Raw genomic sequence first — 26,055 nt, 5'->3', positions numbered from 1 at the left:
TGAACATCAATCCTGATCTTCAAAATGTCACAGAGGTCAATCAGTCAGTGTGTGTTTTTCTCTCTCTGGTGGAAATGGGACTGATTTTCTGCAGAACAATGACAACAGTGTGATGGATCAGCCCACAACCTTTGTTTGCAGCTGCATGCATACTTACACCAATGATGGTGAGGATGATGAGGATGCAGTGCAGTGCAATCCAGCTGATCAAAACCACAGCCATGGAGGTAGTCTTTAAGCACAGACAGTTATGAAAAATTATCCAAACACTGGCGCTCTATTACTAGTCTGAGACAGATGTATGCTGTTATATCAATTATAAGGTTTTTAATATTGTATTCTTATCAAGCACCTATAAAATATTCAAGACCATCTCATTTACTGTTGGCACAATTTTGAGACTATATAACTTTGATTATGTTGTTTGTCTGCTCTACGAATTCTAAAAATACCTGAATATATTTAATCCCTTCTATATGTTAGTGTGCGTATTCTTTGCAAATAATACTGGATGTCATAATTAGAAATGAGAAAGTATAATTCGAAGTTACAATGAGATGGATCGTAACAGAATGCAATATACTGTACTGCATTCTACAAGCTGCATGTGTATTTTAATATTTCTTTAGTACTGAATGCATATTTTAATGATAAATCATGTGTACTTAACACATACATTTGTTTGAGTGAAGTACTTTGACACTGTGATATCACTATTTGTAATGAGGCAAAAGATCTCATTCCTTTTTTTCCTTTATTTAGTCAAACCAACACCTATCCAGACAGTTACAAAGCTATACACACGGTGTCAATATCAGTTAAGACGTAAACAGGACAAACCTTTTTATTCTGGTATAGATTAATGAATGTTGAGCATTCAATCTCTTCTATTATTTTCTTTAACCCTCTCTCATCCTCAGTTTTTCCTGACAGTAAACAAAACCATTCAAGAGGCATTATAAAGTAGTTTATTGTGAACAGAATAATTTGTTGTTAAAGGCTCAATTTGGGGGCGTTTAATTCTAATTTTTAACACATTAACAATAACCTCAGCTTCAAACTAGAGTCCTACAGAAGTTGGAGCTGGGCCTGTGTGTCTATAGTGTCTCAGTCTTCTAACCAAGCTCCATAAAAGAGTGAGTGTGTTCCTCCGCTGAACAACACGGCCTTCATCTCCTTCATGGTGTGTATGTGTGAGTTTTGGTTCTTGAAACAGCTCCTCGTTCATCTCTGCAGCCATTTACAAAGCTCCCGTTCAAGAAGCTGCAGGCACTGCCTGTGTGTGTGTGTGTGTGTGTGTGTGTGTGTGTGTGTGTGTGTGTGTGTGTGTGTGTGTGTGTGTGTGTGTGTGTCAGAGGGGTTAGAGAGAGGAAGACGAGGCAGAGAAGGAGGATGAAGAAGACAGCATTTTCAACATTTTTCTAGACTTACATCAAATCTCCAAGGCCAATACTGTATTGACAAAATTTTATATTTAATTTGTAGCACTAATAAACAAATTTATACTTTTAACAATATTCATTTCAATTAAAACATGTATGATTCACTATGTTTAATATACCTGTGTATCTCTGACATCAGTTTAGGCTTAGCCTACTTGCCGTAAAGCAGAAGGCATGTTGACCAGGTGTTTTAGAGGCTATCGCCCTCTAGTGGTATTTTTGGGAACCTACAACACCACAAAATTTACTTCTTACTGGACATGTTAATTTTTAGTCTCGCCTCCAGCAGCTTTATTTTGAAAGGAATTGCAAAAAAAAATAAGTAAATAACACAAAGAAAAATATATATTTATCATGTCATTACTGGCACAAAGGGAGCGTATATAATCTGAAACAGTGAGTATTTTAACCCCTTAGAATGTGCTGAACACAGACAAATAGACTTGTAGGAAACGTATGAAGACATTTCGCCTCTCAATTCCGAGTCTTCAGTTTTCAATGAAAGGCGACGCATCATTTTTTCCTCCATGTCAGATGATCTTATTCAACACAGAGATCTACCATGACCTGCTGTTACTTAAGTCATCAAATCTCATCTGTAAAAATGAAAAATAAAAACTTGGTAAATTAAAAAAAAAAAAATGTCAGCAATCTCTTGACACGAAATATCAGCTGAGTTTGATCGGATTCCCGATTGTTCAATGTAGGTCTGAACCTCAACATTTTTCTACTCCACATCCAGAACCCTGAAGGCATGTACTGCATTTCGACCAATCAGCAGCGTTTCTCCTGGTTCGCGCGGACCAATCGGACAGCTGTGTGCTGTGATGGAGCTCGACCTCGTCAATTTAACTGCAGCGGTGGATGCGATCGAGTCACACCTGACACCTGCCTGATGGAGATCCTGAGCGGAACACCTGGCTGCTGACGTCACAGAGTCCCCAATGGCGCGGTTCGGCTCCGATTCTCTCCCCTCACGCCGAAACATGAAGCTGGACGCGTTCTTGAAGCGAAACATGGACCGGGCGGTGTACGAGCGGATTCGATCCTACGAACCCTGCGTGGTGATATCGGACACCATCAATAAGATGTACATGCACGTGGTCCTGACCGACACCTGCGTCTACCTGACGGAATACCCTCCCCGCGCTCTCACGGCTGCCTTTAACTTCAGGCGCGTCCGAGACATCGAGCTGGTGAGTTAGTTCCACCCGATCTTTTTGTCTTCAACTCTTTATTCCGGGCTTTTTTCCCCAGCGTGGGTCGCATTACCAAGTTTCGTGGAATAATAGAGGATGGAAAACACTTGGACACTCACTCAACCAGTGCGTAAAAGCGGCTCCATACAGGACAGGTCACGGTCATCCAGATAATGATTTTTAGTGAAAGGCAAGGGGAGAACATGTGCTCCCATAACCTTTTACTATTGCAAAATCTGAATCCAATAAAGTTCTTATTTGTCACTTATTTGTCACTGATTTTCTTAATACATCTTGTTAAGCTGTAGAGTTGTGTCCTTGCAACTTGAAAAAACCATCAAACCAAACAAACAATGCAGATCTTCTGCACCATTCCATCACCAGGTCAATGACCTCCCAGATTTCCTACATGGGAAGCACAGGGAGCTCTGTCAGCACATCCGGATCTCCTACTTCACTGACCAGCCTACTGGGAGGCAGCGACGCTGGCTGGGAAGAGACCAGACACCAGGAACAACTCCTGCGACCTCATCCTCTCAGAGATCCAGCCGCTGGCCATCGGTAGCTCACAGCTCACAAGGTGAGGGGACATTTTTACCTGATGCACATCTAAAATGTCACGAAACACGTTGACGTGCTCACATGGAGCCACCGTGGGTTTGTTCAGTGTAAACCAGGATGTCTTGGAGGAAAGGCTCTGGTACCTAAATGGGTACAAGAATGGATTAATAAGTAAATAAAAACAAGCAAATGCAAGGTATTTGAATTATGCACACCCTAAGTAAAGTGTAAATATAAAGTGGCTTCTTGATTCTGTTGGTGAAAATCCGTCCCAAATATAACAGCTATGAAACTTGTTTTTTGTTTCTTCCTTTATTTCCCCTGATGCCTGTAACCTTAACCACCCTGTGCCTTCATTTCCCCAACAGGATATCCTACACAGGGGTGAGTATCACACACACACACACACACACGGATATTTGAATTGTGCCTGGAGTCCAGCTTTGATTGTTGATACTTCTTAAATGTCTTCGATTAAAATTGAATTAATGGATCATATTTTAATGTCAAATATTCACAGTATTGCACATCACAACGACGTCAAATCATTTTTATTTTTGACGTTTCCATGGGAACAGTGTTGCTCTGGCCTCAGCGAAGTCCGTGTCCAGAGTGCATCAGGGCACATCTTATAAACTACGCTTGGTGCTGAAGTGACCTTTGCTATTCAATCAGAATTGTATCCAGTAAATCCTTTTCTATGGCCACACATTGGACTGTTTCTAAGGATGCATCTATGCTTTATTATATAGAAAAGATTGTTTTTGTCTCGATTTTGTGTGATTTTTCCAGTTTTCATCAGAAAAAAATTGTCTGCCTTTTAATAACTAGTAATAGATTAGAATGCTCACAATTTACAGCTAATAAGTGTACTGTTGTTTATTAAAGTTATTTAATCCTTCACAATTGAAGGGATTGTATGTCACTTCAGATTTGCAGCTCTATGCTGTCATTGCATGTTTAAATTCAGCATTTGTTCCCTCCTGTAATGTCTGGTAGTCAGGGAGACAGACAAACGCTTTGAGCTATAAAACCTTTACAGCTGCTGCCTGCAGGGGACCAACCTGAACGGTTAAACTTTAGGAGCTGTTAAATGTACACGTACTTTTCTCATTCAAGACACAGGCCTTTGGCGGTAAGACATCCTTACCTTTTGGTTGGGAAACAATTGAATGAGTTAAGTGAAAGCTGCCTCCATATGATCCTCCTCGGCGTCTCGGGTAGCTCATGACTATTTGATAAAGAGAGACGTGTTTCACCTCAGATCACCTGTAGCTCTGAGGAAATCTGCAACCACAAACTAAAACGTTGTATGCTTGAGAGCCAAATTTAAAATGACCTTTAATGTTTTTTACTGTAAAGTAATAATCGAATCATAATGTTGTTTTTTATTGTTCTGTGTCCGGTACTTCCTCTGTTCCTCTTATGTGTCTGTCAGGAGACAGTTAGTTGACGTCGAAGACACAAGAGGAAACAGATTTGCTTTCATTAAACGCAGAACTGTTACCTGGATACACACGTCTGTTAGATGGATGTGTACCATGCAAATGCTGGCTCATGTGTGTCTGTCTCTTTGCACAACGGCAGCTAACCCCTGGGAAGTCATTAAACACCACAACACAACACACACACAGACACAAAAACACACACACATTGAGATCAGTAATGATGGATCTTCGGGGACATGAGGCAGCTTGAAACCATTCTGTTGAAATTGCTGAGCCGCCTCCTGATTTGCCGTCAGTAACGTCCTGAACATGGACTGTACTTTGGAGAATCTATATTTTTTGCTGTTAATAGTACAACTAGCATTTGTACTCTTCCTGTTTAAAACAAAACATCTCCTGTGAAAACATTCTAGTCCTATGACATCAAATTACATCGGACACGTCTTTCCCTGTTCTTCAGGAATCACAGTGAACACAGGACAGCGGAGGTTCACATCTTGGCACCGGTACGTTCCACCTCTTGTCCCCATCCAGAGACTCTGGGTCTCCCAAGGGTCCCGCAACCTCCCAGCACTGCCCCACTCTTCCTTTACTCCTCCACCATTTCCCCCAAACCTCCTTTGTCACCATCAAATGAAGGACGGAACACACCTGAACGTGGCCAGGTATGGATGGATGGATAGATACGTACATTTTTACAGTTTTAATTGTGCACTTATTAGATCCAAAATTATTATTGGATTAATCAGTTGTCTCTTTGACACAAAATCAATCTTTTTTTTCAAGGAAAAAATGGTCACAAATTCCATTCATACTTAAATTACATCATTTTTAAGCATTTTGCTGAGCAAATGATTGATCAGTCAAATCTGAAAACAAATATCATTTTGTTTCAAGGACATTGTAAAGTTTTAAGTTCTTGCAAGTGAGCTGTGAATTGAAATTCTGTGTGGTGAAGACAAAACAGTAACGCAAAACATTAAGTGTGTCAATGTTTTGTTACCCTCATCTTTGAGAGGGCAACAAAATATTGAGACAAGCTGCTACTGATGCTGCATCAGTAAAGCTTTTTTTCTTAAGTCTGGACATTTAGCTTCATCATATTAAAGGAGGATGTAATGTGATGTTCAGGTGTCAAGGAGCATCGGTTCAGTTCTGACCCGCTTGGTGAGACAAGACCATGTGAGCAGCGAAGAGAAGAGGGAAACCGATCTGCATCTCTATGCCGTTTCACATACGTCCAGACTTTACTTCCATCTGCAGAGCTTGTGGAACAGTTTCATCATTGTGAGTGAAAGCATTCTATTTGGTTGAGATGAGGAGGAACAGAGGTTTAGAAAAATCCAAATCCTCTGATCAGTCAACTTTAAATTTGTTTCTTGTTCCACTTATCTCCACCTGGAGTTACAAAAGGCTTCGTGTTTCACACTTGTAATGATCTGTAAAATCAGCGGCCGCAGAGAATGTTCCTTTTAATTAAATAAACCCTAATCCAACTTCCAGGTTTTAACCTACATTAATAAACCAATACAGATAATAACTGAGCGACCATGGCCTCTGTCCACTGGTCTGCATGCTTAAGAACGTTTAATTTGATGAAAGTAAATTCACAGTTATGCAAAAACAATCACATCTCTTCATCTCTGTTGACTCCAGAAGTCTGTTGTTGAGACATTTCTCTCTTTTCCACCAAATTGCTTGAAAATATGTCACATAGTTGATGTTAATTTCAAAATGCTGAGAAAAAGCACTATTAAAAGAAATGAAGACATCTGGTTTCCCATCACATTAACCAGACTCGTGTGTGTGTGTGTGTGTGTTCAGAGATCCACTCTATTGTTAGACCCGCTCTACAGAGGAAGGTGCAGAGTTTCGACTGACTCGTCTCCTGGAAATCAAAATCCTCCCATCAGGTAAAAAAAAAAAAAGAAAAACGCTTGAAGTCGAGGATTGGATTTACTCCTTTATGACCTGTGTGTGTGTGTGTGTGTGTGTGTGTGTAGTTGGGAGCGGACAGCTAACCTGTTTGCTCAGCTGAGCTCTGAGCTCCTGCGGGAGGGACTCGGTGTGGAGAGTCTCTACCTGCTGCTGCAGGAGCTGAGAACTGCTGCTCACCGTAACGTCGCACTGTGCCGACTGTTTTGGAGGGTGAGGAGGTCAAAGTGCTCTTTGTTTATGTGACACTATTCTTTCTCTGGCCACTAGCTACCAACTGTAGCTTTATCCACTGAACTCTTTTAAAACAAAGACATCTAATAAATAAAAAATGCAGTTGAAGTTAATTAATTTATTCTAAAAATGAACAATAGTCACATCTTTAGAGCTACAATGAGAGTAGTATTGTTCTTAGTGATTGTACTAGTATTAATATTAGTATTAGTACTATTATTACTATTAGTATTATAATAACCAAGGAAACAATCAACAAGCAACAGGTTGAATGACAAGGAATACGATTGTAACCCTATTAAATCATTCTAGTTTGTGATAAATGCAAACCAAAGCCAGAGGAGACGTGAGCAGTTTTATCTGGTTACCACTGGGTGAACACTTTCCGTTGTTGTGTGTGTTTCAGTCCAGACAGATGTGTGTCTTTCTGGTCGAGACCCTAGAAGATTCTCTCCGTGGACGTGGGCACCTTGGTGTCTACACAGCTGATCAGCTTCTGTAAGCTTCCGTGTTTCTGTGTGTGTGTGTGTGTGTGTGTGTGTGTGTGTGTGTGTGTGTGTGTGTGTGTGTGTGTGTGTGTGAAAGATTTGAGTTGTAGTGCATATCTTCACCCCTGACCAAAGAACAACACTGTTCTGATTGAAAAGTCATTTGTAGAAAAAGTCACTTTAACATGCAAAAACATGATTCCTTGAATTCACTTTGCATCTTACCTTAATCCCATGTATCAGTTAGGAATTCCCATCCATCTCCCCCTCTCTCCCTCTCTCACCCTAACCAATCATAGCAAAGGCACTGCCCACCTCCTTCTTCCTGTTCTTCTTCTTCTTCTCCTTTCAGCTTTTCCCTTCAGGGGTCGCCACAGCGAATCAGTTGCCTCCATCTAGCCCTGTCTTCTGCATCCTCTTCTCTCACACCAACTACCTTCATGTCCTCTTTCACTACATCCATAAACCTCCTCTTTGGTCTTCCTCTAGGCCTCCTGCCTGGCAGTTCAAAACTCAGCATCCTTCTACCAATATATTCACTATCTCTCCTCTGGACATGTCCAAACCATCTCAGTCTGGCCTCTCTGACTCCCTGACTGTGCTGTCCCTCTGATGTACTCATTCCTGATCCTATCCTTCCTGGTCACTCCCAAAGAGAACCTCAGCATCTTCATCTCTGCACCTCCAGCTCTGTCTCCTGTCTTTTCCTCAGTGACACTGTCTCTAGACCAAACAACATCGCTGGTCTCACCACTTGTGCCCTCTTGCGGCTACATTCCACAAGGTTTCTTCCTGTTAACAGGCAGTTTTTCATGTATGTTGTTGGGGATTATTGCATGTGTGTTAAATATGGAGTCAAAGTGAAAACTCATTAACATAACCTGAGTTGTGATTTGACATCAGTAACTCAAACTGATTTGAATTGGTGTTTCGTGTCTCTGGACCTGCACACACTAACAGCTGCATCCCTGTGTTCAGACTTAGCACTCTGATCACCCAGACGCTCGCCGTCATGTTTAGACAGACAGAGGTGGAACCTTCCAGACTCAACCTGCTCTCCGCCGAAAAGTAAACATCCCGTCTGTCATCTCTCCCTGTGAATGCTTGAATCTGGAAATTCAGAATGGATTTCATCCCTCTCCACCGTAAATCCTGGCTGTCGTCTCTCTGCAGAGGTGCCCTGGCCTCCAGGATGCTGCTGTCTTTGATATGTGATCCAAGGCTCCAAACACAAAACCAAAGCTCTGAAGACTCTGAGGTGAGCTCCTCTCTACTCACATTATTATTAATATTATTATTATTATTATTTTTATTATTTTTTTTTTTATTATTATTTTTATTGTTGTTGTTGTTGTTTTTTAACTCTGTAGCTGTCCCTCATTGTCTCAGCTTCAGGTTTTACTATCAGAGTATCTGGATGCTTCCTGCTCTCTGCTGTTTGAGATGTTGCTTTTTGGTCATGAGGTGAGTTAACTCAAAACATCATCCTTTTAGTATATTGTATATATCAAATAAAAAAAACCTATCTACATTGTCGTATGAGTGTTATTTCTTGTACATCATTAGATGTGTGTTGCAATAACCTTTGAGTAAGTGTCTGTCTGAACTGTAGCTGGAGTCTCTGGGATTCAGGGCTCCACACAGACTTTAAAGACCTCCTCAATGTACTTTAGAGAAGTCTGATCACACAGCGTCTCATTTCTATTGCTTCACAAGTGCACTTTTGGAGCTGTAGTGTGTCCTCAACCACCCAATGAAAGTAATTATGATAAAGAAACTTTACACTTTTTTAACCTCTTCTGTGTTTTAGGCCAGCAGATGTTCATCTACTGACAACTTCCTCTCTGTTGGCTGGATCCTCCGAGTCCTGCAGCCTCACCCTCACCTGGTAAACCATTTACAATCCCATCAGGTGAAAATGAAAGAAAACTACTTGTATGGGATGTCCCTACTGATTACTTCACCAGGGAGACATTAGAACAAATAAGACACGAAAAATGCTCAGAAAAGCTAAAAGTCAGTTGACATCTGTATCCAAAACTAATAGCAAACAAATGTAAATGTAATAGATTTATTCTACTTGTCTTTTATAGATGTCCTTCATTGACCACCAGGCCCACCAGGTGGTTCTGGTTTTGTCAGACCAACAGAAGTCATTTCTGAGTCCATTTCAGTCCGTTCTGCTCTTCCAGCGCTGTTACCTCCTGCAGGCCTGCCTGCGGCACGGCGACCGGCTGGCACAGCACCTCCGATCCCACTTCAGAGAGGAGTTCAGGTTTGAGCTGCTTTTTCTTCAGCTGAATGAGACCAACACAGTCCAGCGTTAGGCATCATGTTGAAATTTGCCTGATCTGAATTCAGTGTGTATGATTGTTCTCTTGCCTCCAGGTACTCTGTGAAGCCATCATGTGCTGAGGAGAAGCTGCTGCCTCACTATCCGATCAGCCAACCGACCCTACGACTAGTGGAGCTGGTCCTGGCTCTCCACAGATGATCGGACATAACCAATTCTACCCATGAATGGACTCTTGGTATTTTCTTTTACTAAAGTCTGGTCCATTTTGATTTTGTGCTTTTAGCTGTATGTTCAGTTTTACTGATGCCTTGAATTAAGGAAGCAGGAAACTACTCACAATTTCCTCCGGGATTAACAGAGTATCTGTCCGTCCGTCTAGAGGTGAAACTTGTTAACTCAGCAAAAAACATGACCTTCTACTTTGTAAATTTATTACAGCAACTGAGGCAACCGGCACCAGAACAAGCTTGTTTCTGCTAACACAGTAAGAAATTCTCTGAGGTGTGATGCAAATTTACTCACAGTAGCTCATGATTGGCTAAAATGTGGAATCTAGTTGTATTACCTGTGAAATTTATGGTGAGTGTTTTTTTGTTGTTTTATCACATTGATTTATTTTAATAATAACACCTCAACAATTAAAATTAAATAAGGAAGTTAATTTTTTTCATACAACATAAATCGACTAAAAATTTCAGCTAAAAGGTTTCATGGTTTCTAGAATGTACAAGCCCTGACGAAACTGAAGGAATCACTATAGTTACAGGATGTGCAAATAATTTCACTTCTAAATAAGCCACTCATAACGTTCTGGATCAGTCAAATGCAATTTAATTACTTAAATTGATAGAATTTCTAGATTAAGTAGGTCTGTTTCAGAAAACAATTTGTAATCACCTAATTTACAATGAGAGGTTTTCATTTCCATCTCAATTGCAGGTAAATCATAATTCTAAAGAAAAAAGAAAGCAATAAAAATAAATAAATAAAAGAAAATATATAACAATCACATTAGGAAGGTGATTCAAGGCTATTATAAACCTAGAAAAACAAGTTTGGTCAAAGTTAAAACAAACATGGGGGCAACATAATATAACTGCTCGTTTCTAAAAAACTTTATAATCATGTTCTTCCCACCAGAAACTAACTAGACAGTACCAAGTGATATTGTAAGAACAATGACCCTCTCCTGCATTATGTTTCACATCTTGGCTTTTGGAGTAGTGCAGAAGTACAGATGATGCTGCAGGAAAGCTAAGATCTTCATCCAGGCGTCTTCTTTTGCGTCTGAATGGGGTTTAGGTTGTCCACCACACGCCCATTTCGCTGAAATGATATGTTTGAGAATAGATGCTTTCACTCACTGAGTCTAGAACAGGATGACATGCCAGAGGTAGCATAAAGCACAGGCACAGACCCAGTTAGTCAAATACCCTTTTTTTTTTCTTCAACCACCTGCTGTCTATTAAATATCTAGTCTTTTTTAGGCCATTTGGACCACCATGAGCAAGGCAAATACTGTATATCCCCCAAGTTAACCAAACTATCCTTTTTCAATTCAATTTAAATCTAATCCAAAATCAAACTCATAATACTGTAACCATTAAAAGCTACTGGATTTCTAACAGCCAGACGTCTAAATCTGATGTACATAGATTTTCATTTGGATCTGCATTGAGCTCTGTGACCCTGTGAAAAACAGAACTCACATTTTATTTTTGCCTTAAATACAAATGGAATAGCGCTGCTGTGTGGTGAGAAGGGTGGTTCAATCATGTGTCCAGCACCAGGGTACTGCACGCTGGTCACCAGGTGCTCCTTCCCCAGTACTGTCATGCTCTGGAAGATCTGAGGGTCAGATTTTAAATCCACATAGCACAGATTGAAAATAGAATTAGATTTTATATACAAATCTTTGTTTTATTTTAAAAAGAAACACTTATAATCTGCTAAAAATGCATATTCATATTTTGCTGGATCATAACTAAGAAGCTTCCAGTCCTTTCTGGCAAGGTATCAGAACTAATTCAGTATATGAATGAATGTTAAAGTGTTCCTTTTAGAATTTAGAAAAAAAATTCATATTTTGATATCGGAGGGAGAATAAATATGCTGATTTATATTACTCAGTGGATGTTTCCTGATCTATTCAGCTGAGAACATTGATATCAAAAAGCATTAGTATGTTCATTCAACACTAAGATTCACATTTTTATCTTCCCATGATACTCTGCCGTTTGTAGTTATGTCTGTACATCTTGAAAAGAATCCAAAATTTATTTAAGTCAAGCCCTTAGCGTACCCTCTAGATGATGATTTTCACTTAGTGTGGCAATCACATATTGTTTCATCCAAGCTGTATTGCATTCGGCTGATTTATTTTAATGGAGCAGAACGCTAAGATTCATAAATTCAGATAAAATTTTTAAAGTTGTGGATTTGACTGTTTTCAATAATTTTTCCTGGACATAAGTGAACACATACATGATTAGAATATACACTCACATCTTCAGCATTCTCCACTGCAGCACAGTTTTGATCTTCATGACCACTGACCAACAACACTGGACAGTTTATTTTCTGCACCTTGGATAGAAATATCCACAAGGAAACACTTTAAAATGTGTTTCAGAAAAAAATCATGAGAATTGTTAATTCAGAAACCTGTGTATACATTGCCCCTGACAGCAGCAACAACTAGTTGAACTGAACACTTGTATTTGGTTATCATGCTAGTACTCTACAATAATAACAATCCTTACTACTTCTACAAAAAGCAGTAATAAAATATTAAATTACAAAGCATTACATAGACGAAAATCTGATTAAAAACAAGTAAATGGATCCAAATCAACAGCAAAGAAAAGTAAATTGAGATGGAAATGTTGCCAATGAGATAAATAGATTTAAAACAAATTGGTAAAAATAGATTGGAATGCTCTGTCTAAAACCATGTAGTAGGATTAAAAATCCTACTTGTTTTAAAATCCAGCATCCAGTTACAATATTCTACATGTGAATAACTTTCTCAAGCTCAGAGGAATAGGATCTTCAGTGTACAATTAAAAATTAACTTATTTCTAAAATAAAAAGGTTCTAAGGATATAGTCTTATGGAACAATGGGGAGAACATCCAAAGTCTCCACAGAAGAGCCCCAGGTGGAATCGAACCCAGAACTTTCTTGCTGTGATGAAACAGCGCCACCCAATGTGCCACCGTGCCGCCCCAAACTAAATTACACTAGGTAATAGAATTTTATGACAAATGAGAGTAATCCTATACATAATCCCATCCCTACGAGTTAACAGTGAAAAATGTACTTACATTCAGTTTATATGAGGGGTCTTTTATCATTTCTGGACCCAAGTCTCTCCATATCTCATGGTTGTTCTCATCCAAACGGACCACATTAGAATGCCTGTCATCACAAGTAACTGGTCTGTCATCCGAGCTGAGAAACGCTATAGTGTATTCATATTTCTGACACAACAAATACTTACTTGACCATCAATTCATGGACTTTCTTAACAGTGAACTCAGGCACAGTCATGTGAAAACCACTGACACAAACACAACAAAGAGGCTGGAACAGAGTAACATAATATACTTGAAGACTAACAGCCCTTTCTGGTTATTCGTTAGTGGCACATACTTCAGCATCGACATATTCAAGGTCATACAAAAAAATAGATCAAAAATATTTAGAACTTGCCTTGATAATGCTGCTCTCAGTTACTAAGTGCATGGCCACAGTCGAACCTAAGCAAAAACCAAATATTCCAATTCTGTGTGGGATCACTTGAGGATGGTCCTTGAGGATATTGAATGCTGTCTGTGTAGAAGCAAATAACAGGAAAGTTTGACCTGGGTTCACTGCAAAATCCAGTTTACATCTTTTGGGAGATTTACCCAAATATAAAACTATTTTATTTTTTTTAATGACTTTGAACAAGTAATTCATGGGAGCTCTGCCACGTTTGCAGCTACACAGCCCCATAAAGAACAAGTTGAATGTTCAGCACGTTCTGATACCTTTTTGTCAGAACCAGCAAAGCTTTTTTTCAGCAATATGTGGTAAATTAGCTCTTCTGTATGATCAGACAACATGGGCTAGTCTTTCTAACATCCATCACTGTGCCTTTGGCCAACCGCTAACTGCTAACTGGTTGGAATGTTTTTGATTAGGATTTTTTAAAATTTTGGATAGCATCTACTGATTTCTTTTAGTTATTCCTTAAATGATAACATGTCTATGAAAGTTCAATGAACATGGAAACTTCACATGTTAAAAATAGATTCAGCTCAGGAAATAATACTAAACCTGGTCAATAGAAAACTCTGGAAGAAGATGGGGCATAAAATCCAAACAAGTAACCACAGCAAAGCTGTGTACAAACAACTAGCTAAGGAAAAAGAGACCCAGAAACAGTATTAATATTAATACATGACAACAAATATATGATATCAATTAAATTAAATATCAAACAACCTTCATACGGAATGGAAGAACTCTGAAAGTAATAAAATAAATAAAATAACACTCACCTCAAAATGACTCAAGTCAACATCTGCTTTCCACATCGCACCGGGGGGGAAATACTCCAGTGCAAAAGAAGCATAACCGTGGGAGGCCAGCAAAGACGTGCGATACTCCACCAGTCCTCCACCCCCTCCCCACATATCCAACATCCCAGGGAAAGGCCCTGGACCTGAAGCAGAGAAACAAATGTGTCTAAACTTCATCTGAGAAAAGACACCTTGAAGAAATTAAACAATGATGATGCCACAGTTGAACCAAAAAAGAGTCAGAAAACATTCCAAACTCTTTCAAGATCAACAAAAACAGAACATAACTCAGCTGTACCTGGTGGTATAAAGAGGGTCCCTCTGACTCCTTTCTCTCTGATATCGATCCTCTGGACCCCTGGAGCCATGTACCATCTTTCTATGAGCACCGACGCCAGAGGACTCTGATCCCTGAAGCCCTCAGCTAAATGTCCTCTGTAGACCGAGATGCTGACCAGAATGGGGGTGCAGACATTTTTCTTTCTCAACCTGATAGGTAAAGAAAACGGCAGAACTTTAATTATCCTCAGTACCACCATGTATTCTTATATTCCTGTGCATTGGACTAGCCTGAAATTCAGCAATGAGAAGGAAAAGATTAACCAAGCTCACTAATCTCAGTCTACAGTCAAAAATCTCTCTAGGCTGCAGTTGTCTGTTTGCATATTGTAAAATATTTTCACACTTTGTTGTATGCTCTGATAGTGTTTTTATTAGATTCAGTGTGTTGTATAATTTTTTTAAAAGAACACTCTAATGTTTTAGCATTGCATTTCAATGATCATGTCAGACCCTCACTGGAGGAGGAACCATTGAGGATCACCTAGCTATAGTTAAAACTAAAACTTCACATGAACCCAGTTGATACACGTCTCCGAGCCATTCTAACAACTTTCTTTATTTCATGGTTAACAACTTACGGTGCTTGAAAACTGTTTGCACTTACAGTAGGTGCAATCAATAAATAAATATTCACTGTCAGGACAGACAAGTTTAACTGCAGCTTCCCAGACATTTCATAGATTACCTTTTGCAATCATGACTTCCTGGAGCTGGCCGCATACTCCACAACAAACCCATGACCTCTACTCCTGTGTAGGTGCCCCCAAAACTCAAATCCTCTGCAACTGGAAACAATGAAAAGTCAATCACAGGAAAACAAAGTTCTAAAAGAAACCAGCAGGTTAAAGACAGACAGCAAACACCTGGGGTCTGGTTGTGTTGAGCGTATGAGGACACTCCTTAAACTGGACATGGCAGCTACAAAGGAGAACACTCACCAGATACCACTCCTCTGTGATCACTGATGTAGTGTCCAAAGGCCTCCCAGTAATCCTGATCCTCTGATTGGTGGAGGGAGTGAAGGGTTACTGGGGATCCTGGAGCCAGGTTCTCTACCAACACCTTGAACTTCTCATCCACCAGAGCCCGGGTGGGGACAACAGAGAGAACCGGAGGGGCGGACTGAGCCATGGTCGATAATCGCCTGTGGAGAAATTCAAAGACAGGGACAGCCTTGACCTGCAAAATATTATAGAAAGATATGACACTCTGGAAATATAAAGGTGATTTGTGCATGCTTATAAATTTACAACACTTATATAATATATAATATATTTTGTAACAGTCTAGATAAATCTCGAAGAATGTTTGGGAAAGAGTATAAACTGCTCTTCTGGTAAGTAAACTGTTTAAGAAAGAGGAAGACGTTTTTCAGGTGCCCATCATATACAGTATGTCTTGTTACTATTGTCATTGTTGTGTTCAATGTCTGGACTTGTTTATGTATTTTTGGTATGATAATTGCACCAGCTGGATTTCAGTACGTGTCACGACATGACCTGCTGATATACAGTAATCAACAGAAGACTTAAGTGTGTACAAATGTGTTTTTATGTGTTTTCAGCTTTTTTTCAATTGTATAATCCTGTGAAACAAATGTATTGTTCCCTCATCGTGCAGACAAAATGGAAGAAACGTTTCCAGATAATCTTGAAAAAGATTTTGGTATGGAGAACTACTTACTAACACAATTAATGTCTTTTACTCTGTTTCTGCCAAGCTGCAATAAACACTTAATTTCTAGTTTTACTAGAATGATACTAGCTCCTGTCCAACTACCACATGCAGTAAATACATTTCATACATGATTTTTGAGGTTGAGAGTAACTAAATTAAGTCCACAAGATATTTCTGCAGTTTTAAGACTAAAACTTTGTACATTTAGAGTAAAAATGAACAAAATTCTCGGTTCAAATACGAATAAAAACATTTGGATCAAATTAACATTACAGAAAACACTTTAAGCAAAGAACTCACAGAGATGAATTTTGCTGTCACATCTTGCAGGAACCAGAGAAATCTAACTGGTCTGAGCTCTATGCGCTCACTGGTCTGAAAGGTTTTAATAGGAGGAGCATAAAAAAACAGTTCTAAGATAAACAGGTTTATTATTTTCTGGTGCAAAAGTGATGCAAAGTACAAGAAGAGATTCCACGTTATGAATCATGATTATGAAATAATAGAGCAGGAAAATTAGATCCTTCATTTGCTGAATCCTTTATACAGTGACTTTTGTTTAAGATAAAAGCTGTACTTACGATGATTGTGGGGATTATGTGTCATATTGTTTTGAAATGCTTTTTTAATTTTTGTCACCAAAATTAGGGGTGAGTTTGGCTTACGTTCCTTTGCTAGAGCAGTTGGTTTGTACCAACAGTAAAGGCCCTGGCCTCGAGTGTTTTGGGGAGTCTTAGCTCAAACAGCAAAGAGGGAGGATGTACTGCTGAAATTTGAAGTATAGAATTTAAAAATATAAAAATTATATCACAACCTTGACCTTTACAACCAAGGTGAAAAACCTTAGACAAAACCACATGAAACCATTTTGTAAAACAGGTTCTAACTAATCAAATAATATCAAACCTATTATTAATAATTATAATTAATACCAATTCATAATGGTCAGTTATCAAAAACCCTTTCATATGAACTATTAACCAAGTCCATGAAAATAGATTTAATTTTTTTCCTTTAAGTTAAAACAGATGTAAGTGAATTATTTCAATATAAATGCATCAAAATATATAAAATACATTTTTGTTTTTCTTTTAAACCATGGAACCAATGAATTAAGCATTTTACTAGACCAACATACAAATTATCCCACAATTTCCCCCCAGGTCTAGACACACATTTACGTCCCATAATTACACTAGCAGCCACTGATCCAGCACAATTATGTCTGCACATCAAACACTTTAAATAGGGATTAAGTAGACTGCTGCAATATTTTTCTGACTAAACAAGTTACACCAACTATTCCTACAAACATCTTCACCTACACCTCAGGTACCTAGCTTCCACACACAAAAATAAAAAGCGTTCTTACCGGCGGTCCGTTCAGCTCTTTGTTGGTAGTTTTTGCACGTTCTGTGGGGAAACTAAACTCCTCTGCTCCGCAGTGGCGTTCCTTTGTTCTGCTTGTTTTTTCCATAACACCTCAGTCCTTCTTAAATGAGCTTTGACCAAGAATTTTGAATTCAGAGTGGCGTTCTCTCCTCCACTACACCAACCTTAGTTCTATGTTCTCCTAAGAATCTTAGCTTGTTAATAAGTTACTTAGAGGTTGAAGCTGAAACAATCCTTTTTCATTTTCAAATTAGATTTGTTGACATGTTGAGAGGTTTTTATTGTTTTGTTTATTGGACAGGGCCTTCCTGCTCTTTTCACTTTGTTTCTATACATATTTTTTGTATATTAAACTCCACTGCAATAGCTGTGGAGTTTAAAATGTTATTGGTTCCACTGATTCATGTTGGATTTTGGGACAGTAACAGCATAGTAGACTTTCAATTTGGAATTTGGAAGTTTTCCTGAGCTACTGTGGTGAAGTTTATGACAGAATTCAGTTTGTTTTTAATGTGGTAGCATCTGAGGACCCAAAGGTTGTGGCAAGGCAGTATAGGTTTCAGCTTTGTCCCCGGTGTACAGTGATTACTTCAGATTCCCTGAATCTTTTGAAGCTATCATGTACAATAGATTATGAAATCCCCAAAGTCTTTCCAAATTTACCTTGAAGAATTGTTGTACAACTGTATTTGCAGTTGTGCAACAATGCAAAACGATATCTAAACAAAATTCTGCAGTGATGACCAGTTTGCTTTAGCACACATATCACTGACAGATACCCCTTTAATAAGGCAAGAAAAACAACCAATAGTTAACAAAGACATTCACTCTGGATGTAATCCAAATAAATATATGGTAGATAAAGACAAGACAGGGAATGTAAACACAAAAGGACTAGTAGAGCTCCAGACATCAAGTGCCAATGGCATCATGTTTTCTGTGCATATGTTCACCGTTGCACCTGCCACTGACACTTTATTATGCAGCTACACACCATGATGAGTATCAAAACCTGTAACCTCTTCATGCGATGTTTGAAATGCCTTCGTCTAGGTTTCATATGGCTGAGCCCAAATGATCTGTTTAAATAAAAATCCAGATCCCGTGGGTTCCAGTCAAACCAGATAAACCCGGAGGAGTTGATCCAGAACAAACGGCTCCTCTGTGTGCCGCTGTCTGATGAGAACGCTGAAGACTTGAAGGACGCCTGCAGGCCTTCATCTTCTTCTCTCACCTCTGTGATATTGTTTCTCTGTAACACCTTTCACTCCATAAGGAGGGCTGAAAGAGACATTATGAGTCATTATCAGGAAGTAAGCTTTAACCTGGTCAAATTGAAATGTCAGGCATGTTAAAGCACAATGTGACAGAGTGATGAGTAATACCCAGGAGGATAGGGGATACAAAAATATAATTATTATTAAAAAAATACTGAAAGTTTTTTGTGGATTTAATCTGCTTAAAACACTAAACAGAAATTGCTCAAAATCTAGAAACAGAATTCCACAATTCTTGCTGGAAGGACGACGGGGTTACAAAAAACAGATTTTTGTCACGTTCTTTGACATACATTCAGATTCTGGCTTCTGGACTAGGAATTTTATTTTAAAGACATACTGGACTTCTCATGTATGAAGACCTATAATAATATAATATTAACTGTATCATTATGATGCAATAATGTGTTGAGTATAGATTATCTGTCTCAAGTAGGATGATTTTTTATACCGTAATGACATGTTTTGCTGACATTAGTCATGGTTCTCATTATTGAAGAGGAAGAAAGAAACTGGAGGAGGTCATGACACAAACACACACACACACACACACACGCACACGCACACACACACACACGAACAAGTACAGACCTGGCTCTTCATTAAAATTACAGTCCTTTCCCCCACAGTGGTTTCCTGAGGGACAATTCGTCATTCTCTGTGGAGGACAGTTTCATTAATTAACACACACACACACACACACACATACACATACACACACATACACACACACACACACACACACACACACACACACAAACACGCCATGTCTTAGTTTGAGTATAATGTACAATGAACAAAACCTAGAACAAATATACACCACTAACATTCACACATAGTTGTTAGGTTCAGAAAGATTCAAAAAACACAAACCCCTGTGGGGAGATTCAATATTTTCTCTGTCCCATGCTCTTATGACCCTGGAGACGCAACAGGAAATTGAGACTCTGCGTGTCTTTGTGTGCTTTCAAGGATAAGGAAGTGGTATTTGTTGTAATATACTCTCTCATACTCCAGAAATTAAGTATATATGAACTTAAGATTCCAACCTGTTCTGGTGGTTTTAGTTTCTTGTCGGTGTCTTTTAGGGCATTTTCAATCCTTTATTTTATTTGTTCTGGCATGAATCAGTGGATTTTGTTGGTTAAAATGATGGTGTAAGCCATGTGAGAATCTGCTTCCGCTCATTTGTTATCCATGTGTCTGAATTCATAGCAAGAAAGAAGATTCTATCTAGATAATAATTATTGTATTTGACCATGTTTGAATAGTACTAGTTCAGATCAGACCCCTAACCTTCTTACATCACTGTGACCTCATACATATTGGCCCCTGAACACATAGATTTTAACTGCTCTGATCCATACTAGGAACCAAATCTTAAAATTAGCCCTGCATAGAGGATGAACATCACAAGATGCAAATCCTATACTTACTATAAATAAAACACAAATGAGCCAGACTCTGCATCCATACTTCACCTAGAAATCTAATCAACTCTTCCCTTGTCCAAGACCCACCTCTGCTTTAACTTTTTATCAACCTTTTGAGATAGCTTGTGGAGAAACAGACAAAGAAGCAAATGAAGAAAAAAGAAGAAAAAAAAAGCACGTCACATAACCTCTAGAGGGCATCGACTGAAAAGGGTAGAGGGACCAAGTCCAGCTTCACTGTGTGTGTGTGTGTGTGTGTGTGTGTGTGTGTGTGTGTGTGTGTGTGTGTGTGTGTGTGTGTGTGTGTGTGTGTGTGTGTGTGTGTGTGTGTGTGTGTGTGTGTGTGTGTGTTACCTTTAAGTGAACCTATCTGTACTTGAGGAATGTTGCTCAGGTCTGTAGGAAATCCCACATACACACCACCATAGTTCCTATAAAGTAATAAGTTCCTGTCAGCTGACACACAGACACACACACACACACACACACATGTGTCTTTGAATATGCTTAAAATTGATATTCACAAAGTATAAATATGAAAACAAGCACATCCTGCCTGTGTGCACTGAAAATGTGGAACGGATGACTCACTTCCATTTGTCGTCATCTGGTGCAGACTCGTCTGATCTGTGAACACACACAGAACCACATCAAATCCACTGAGTGTATTGAAGTCAGCTGCTTTACATTCACAGAAAACATCAAGGAAAGGTCAAGCAATAGGCTGCTGTAAAAGGTTTAAAATTAACTTACACTTTTAATGAAGTCTCCGCACAACCTGAGGTCACAAAAACAATAATATATGAAATCATGAAATCATCGATTAAAGTGCCTACGTCATGATTTGGTAGAACCCATGATCTTGTAACATTTACTTTGACAAACATCACCTACCTGTGACTACAGTAAAAACAGCAAAAAGTGGAAGTTTTATACATAAGCATAAGGGGTATAAGCAGTGGGTAAGTAGAGTCCTTGCTACTAATTAGATTAAGCTTTAATCTGATAACCCTATTAGATTAGGTTAATGATGTTAAAGGCAGTTAAGAATATGAATGGATCCACTCCAAACACAATGACTTTGTTTCCTTGTTTCATAACCAAACCTCACATAAAATGTCATGAAAATCCATCCAGTTGATCTGCTGGTATCAGTGGTTGCTGCACTTGAAAACAAATTTAAGGGAGTAGTAGTTCACTTGAGTATTTTCTTCTCATGTCTTTTTATACTTAAGATCCACTGTGAGAAATTCTGTAGTTTTTAGTACTTAAATAAGAAACAGTAAATAATCTGTGTAGGAGGAATAAATGTTAAATGTCAGTAATTATAATTACATAAAAATAATTATATAGAATTACATACAGGAATATTGGGGGTGCACAAAAGTCACATATTGTTTTGTTTTGTCCTTTCTGGGCCACTGTAGAATCCCCCTCTGTCGATTCAGGTGCATTGCAAATGTAGTTATTCTTCAAATCAAGTTATACATTATGTAAAACATGATTATAAAGACTGTAAAGACTTAAAGATTGTAACGTATTGTACACGTTTAAATCTATTATATTTATTATAAATCTATTATATTTATTTCACAGAAAACAAATTATAAAATACAAACAACGTGCAAATACAGGTGAAGCATTCAGTCCATTATTCCCTTTACGGCCAAATGAAAACACAAGTCCTGCTCTCTCAGTTTGTATGAAAAATTATTTTCTTTTATCATTTTGCTGGGCATTGAAATAAAAAAATACAGTATAATATTATCTTTACATCTGCACCAAACTTCGATGGATTTGCCAAACCCACCAAAAATCCATGTGAAATTTTCAACATATTTATAACTATTCAAATAGCCCTGCTGACAAACAAAAACAAAACAAACAAACATGTAGAGGTAACAATAGATCATCTGTGAGTCCTCTGTTTATACTGTAGTCTGCAGCCCAGTAATGTAATTATCCCCTAGGTACAGGATGACAACAAACAAAAATAGTTGTTACATGTTTATGTATCTATTTTTGCATTTGGTTAGAAAACCTCCACATAATAACCTAAATAAGAGAGAAGAGTCTTTAAATGAACTCTCATCATCTCAAGCTTCAAGATGACTCAGACACACAAGTGTTCCGTGCTCAAACATCCTCTCAGTGTTTCTCACCTGCAGGACTGCAGCTGCTGTTGTTGTGGTTGTTGGTGGTGGTTGGTAAGGAATTTCCACAACCCATCTCTCATCAGACTTAATAAAACCACAGAGAAGAAGAAAGAGAAAAACCAACAGGAGAAATAAAGAAATAAAGCACAAAAATAAGGAATGACAAAGACAAATTAAAACTTAATCTATTTCCTTCTTTCTGTCTTTTTCTGCCCTCTGTTTGTCAGCCAGATCTCCAAGCATGGGGGAAGGATCAATGTGACACCAGGAGAAAACGAAACAATCGAAGGGAGAAGAGCGATGAAGGAGGGGAAAAAACTGCAAGAGGGAGGGAGAGAGAGAGGAAGTGTTTTGACTCCTGCTGTTGAGGGAGCCTCCTTTCAATGTGAGTGTTGTGGTGTCATTTAATCACTGCACAATCTGGGAAGTAGATCCAAGTCATCCAGATTTGATTTATTCAATTTCAAAACAAACTCTTTTGAAATTGGTATTATATTTATAGTGAATCCGTAATACTTTGGATTCCTCTGTAACTGTTGGAATATAATAACAAGGACTACAACATCAGAGACTACAACATCCCACGACTTACCCTGATCTACTTCAAGGGTAGGTCAGGGTACCCCCAAAGAAGTACCTGACAAGTGCACTAGCTTTGACCTTTCAGGTTAGGTCAAAGCTAGTGCATAGATAGATCAAAGCACTAGGTTTGATCTATGGTCAAATCCTAATCCTAGAATACTGTGAGTTTTACATCACATCAAAGCGGTGATGTATTGTAATTGTCAGTGTTCGTGTGTTCGTCCGTTCTTTCGTTCGTTCGTTCGTTCGTTAGTATGTCCACCAAATATCTTCGCAACCGTTGCAGATAGAAAGTTGAAACAAAAAGCACATTACTCGGGCGGCAAAGGGGATGAAAATGAGATGATAACCTTAACCTTGAGAAAACTGGGTCAAGGTCAAATTTCAACTGTTGTTCACACCCAAAATCTCATTGTACTATGTATAGTGACAATAAAGGCTTTCTACTGTTTTCTCAGGAACCAGATAAGATAGAAAGACGAGGGAGAAAGCCAGTGTGAGTAAGACCATAGATCAAAGCTAGTGCTTTGATCAATGACAGTAGGTCAGAGCACTAGCTTTGATCTTTGACCTATTCAAGTAGGTTGGGGTAAAATTTTAAATTCAAGGGTGTTGCGGAATGTTGTGAAATGTCAAAAGAGAGAAATATAGGGTTGGAGCATAGATCAACTGACAACTTCAGAGCTTTGCCCTCCAAATAATCTCAGTACAAAATTACCTGTGGATTTCTTGCTCCATTTTATAGTCAATCATCAACAAGATGTTGAGATGCTTCAACTCTTATACTGAAGACAACTGCAACCAACCTACTTTTATAGCAGAGTAGGGCGTATGCCCATCTGACTGCACAGTATGAATAATATCGAAGAATCAGATCAGGAAAATGCTCCTTTATCTCTTAGAATTACTTTTTATTTACATTTCCCTCCTTCTTGTATGACTCATCCTTCTCCCACACAAACAGGAAAGACAAAATTAAGGCACACATCAATTTGCCCTTTCTACTAATGTCCCTCAATTACGGGGTCAAGCAAGGACTTCCAGAATATAATTTTTCCAGTACTTCTGACAGGATGTGAAAATGAGATACAGCCACACGCAGAGGATTTGTCTTCAAGCTACTTCAACAAGCTGAGAATTCCTAGAACACAACTTTAAATGACAGTTCAGCTTTGTTCGGTGGCTTTAATTAGCAAGATTAAACAAGATTTAGGCAAACAAACCTACGTAATATAATAATACAAATAATAATAATAGTAATCTTTACCTTTTGGCTTTTCCCTTCAGGGGTCGCCACAGCAAATCAATTGCCTCCATCTAACCCTGTCTTCTGCATCCTCTTCTCTCACACCAACTACCTTCATGTCCTCTTTCACTACATCCATAAAGCTCCTCTTTGGTCTTCCTCTAGGCCTCCTGCCTGGCAGTTCAAAACTCAGCATCCTTCTACCAATATATACACTATCTCTCCTCTGGACATGTCCAAACCATCTCAGTCTGGCCTCTCTGACTTTATCTCCAAAACCTCTAACATGTGCTGTCCCTCTGATGTACTCATTCCTGATCCTATCCTTCCTGGTCACTCCCAGAGAGAACCTCAGCATCTTCATCTCTGCTACCTCCAGCTCTGTCTCCTGTCTTTTCCTCAGTGACACTGTCTCTAGGCCAAACAACATCGCTGGTCTCACCACAGTTTTGTACACCTTTCCTTTCATTTTAGCTGAAACTCTTCTATCACACATCACACCTGACACTTTCCTCCACCCGTTCTGTCCTGACTGTACACGCTCTTCACCTCTTTTCCACACTCTCCATTGCTCTGGACTGTTGACCCTAAGTACTTAAAATCCTCTACCTTCTTGATCTCTTCTCCCTGTAACCTCACTCTTCTACTTCGGTCCTTCTCATTCACACACATGTACTCTGTATAATAATAATAATAATAATAATAATAATAATAATAATAATAATAATAATAATAATAATAATAATAATAATAATAATAATAATAATAATAATAATAATAAAAATAAAAATAATAAAAATAATAATAATAATAATAATAATAATAATAATAATAATAATAATTCTGTTGTTATCTTTTATTGGCTTTGAGTTTAGAGATACATGGCACTTTCACTTTTTCTCTATTCATATTAACCAATATGAGGTTAAGATCCTGAAATCTGTAAACTAAAGTCTGTGAACAGTTCTTCTTTTCTTTTTTTCAGTGAAATGTGGAGGTGTATCTTTGTAAAAGTAGCATCCAAAGCTGCTGTCTGAGCAGCTAGCACCTACATAAAACATCAGGCAGAAGAATGTAAAAAGAACTCGGTTTTACTGTTAATGTTTGTATAACTGAAGGAGATAAGGATGAGGATTTAAAAAAAAAAGTGAACAAAACGTTTACAGAAACATGAAGGCAGCACTGTCAGGGGTTAATTGTGGCTGTTTGAAGTTGTAGTTTCTCATAAACGACACTGAGAGGCAGTGTTGTTCAATATTTATTTCTTCTTCATGCATCATTATCTCTCAGAATTATTTTAGTTTTTACAGTAGATATTCCAATTGAAGATATATTATTGTTTTAGCTCAAATTATAGTTTTTTTTTCCACAAATCCTTCAAATTTTCTTCAGCAACTTGATAATGAGATTAAATGTTTAATAACTTAATAACTTTTGTCATATGCAATTTCCTCCGGGATTAATAAAGTATCTATCTATTTATCTATCTATATTCTAATGAACAATTTGTCATTACTGGAGTTTAAAAATGTGAGCATATCTCGATCCACCTCTGTGTCTTAATGTGCAAAAAATGTAGAGGATCCTTAGTTAATACACAATCCCAGTCAATCCATGTAGATCAGACACAGACGTTTTTGAATGTTGTTCATGTGAAAGTGAAAGAAAACATTAATTTTTGGGCATATGTTGCTCAGCAACAGGCCAATGATGAAGAACAAAAAATATGCTGAAAAGAACAGTACCATGAATAATATTGCATCAGTAAGTTATGGAGCAA

General features: G+C 38.4%; 2 protein-coding genes across 7 annotated transcripts; one reads left to right on the top strand and one right to left on the bottom strand.

The window, feature by feature from the left end:
• Window positions 1-2,308: 2,308 nt before the first annotated feature.
• c22h12orf56 (chromosome 22 C12orf56 homolog) lies at window positions 2,309-10,272 on the top strand. The gene is made up of 14 exons (XM_068306614.1): window positions 2,309-2,638; window positions 3,026-3,221; window positions 3,571-3,586; window positions 5,111-5,315; window positions 5,782-5,937; window positions 6,475-6,563; window positions 6,654-6,798; window positions 7,226-7,317; window positions 8,286-8,375; window positions 8,481-8,565; window positions 8,697-8,771; window positions 9,118-9,195; window positions 9,401-9,582; window positions 9,696-10,272. Exons 1-14 carry the CDS (start codon window positions 2,387-2,389, stop codon window positions 9,799-9,801), a joined length of 1,767 nt encoding a protein of 588 aa, XP_068162715.1. The 5' UTR covers window positions 2,309-2,386; the 3' UTR covers window positions 9,802-10,272.
• Window positions 10,273-10,411: 139 nt separating this feature from the next.
• Window positions 10,412-22,728, bottom strand: LOC137589123 (bile acid-CoA:amino acid N-acyltransferase-like). Of its 6 annotated transcripts, none has more exons than XM_068306616.1 (16): window positions 22,454-22,728; window positions 21,045-21,069; window positions 20,883-20,918; window positions 20,646-20,747; window positions 19,450-19,516; window positions 17,562-18,862; window positions 15,451-15,691; window positions 15,198-15,297; window positions 14,469-14,659; window positions 14,150-14,313; window positions 13,317-13,436; window positions 13,105-13,187; window positions 12,929-13,022; window positions 12,109-12,189; window positions 11,313-11,451; window positions 10,412-10,929 (listed from the first exon to the last, which is right to left on the bottom strand). In XM_068306616.1, the coding sequence occupies exons 6-16, from the start codon at window positions 17,664-17,666 to the stop codon at window positions 10,805-10,807; spliced, it is 1,443 nt and encodes a 480-aa protein (XP_068162717.1). In that variant the 5' UTR covers window positions 17,667-18,862; window positions 19,450-19,516; window positions 20,646-20,747; window positions 20,883-20,918; window positions 21,045-21,069; window positions 22,454-22,728; the 3' UTR covers window positions 10,412-10,804. The 6 variants fall into 6 exon arrangements, with proteins under 6 accessions (XP_068162717.1, XP_068162716.1, XP_068162721.1 ...); XM_068306615.1 differs by having other exon boundaries at window positions 20,646-20,722; XM_068306620.1 differs by having other exon boundaries at window positions 16,490-18,862; window positions 20,646-20,722; window positions 22,454-22,726.
• Between the last annotated feature and the right edge of the window lie 3,327 nt (window positions 22,729-26,055).

This window comes from Antennarius striatus, chromosome 22 (assembly GCF_040054535.1).
Source record: "Antennarius striatus isolate MH-2024 chromosome 22, ASM4005453v1, whole genome shotgun sequence".
NCBI classification, from domain to species: Eukaryota; Metazoa; Chordata; class Actinopteri; order Lophiiformes; family Antennariidae; genus Antennarius; species Antennarius striatus.
Note: the sequence above shows the minus strand (reverse complement) of the source record. Positions and strands in the feature narration are given on the sequence as shown.

Excerpts from the sequence above, each read along its gene's own strand:
- c22h12orf56 (XM_068306614.1), top strand. The coding sequence starts at position 2,387 with ATGGCGCGGTTCGGCTCCGATTCTCTCCCCTCACGCCGAAACATGAAG. Across the intron at positions 7,318-8,285 it reads TACACAGCTGATCAGCTTCT|ACTTAGCACTCTGATCACCC; the intron begins GTAAGCTTCCGT and ends CCCTGTGTTCAG. Across the intron at positions 8,772-9,117 it reads TGTTGCTTTTTGGTCATGAG|GCCAGCAGATGTTCATCTAC; the intron begins GTGAGTTAACTC and ends TCTGTGTTTTAG.
- LOC137589123 (XM_068306616.1), bottom strand. The coding sequence starts at position 17,666 with ATGGAAAAAACAAGCAGAACAAAGGAACGCCACTGCGGAGCAGAGGAG. Across the intron at positions 12,190-12,928 it reads ACCCCTCATATAAACTGAAT|GTGCAGAAAATAAACTGTCC; the intron begins GTAAGTACATTT and ends TTTCTATCCAAG. Across the intron at positions 10,930-11,312 it reads ATTTAAGGCAAAAATAAAAT|CGAAATGGGCGTGTGGTGGA; the intron begins GTGAGTTCTGTT and ends ATATCATTTCAG.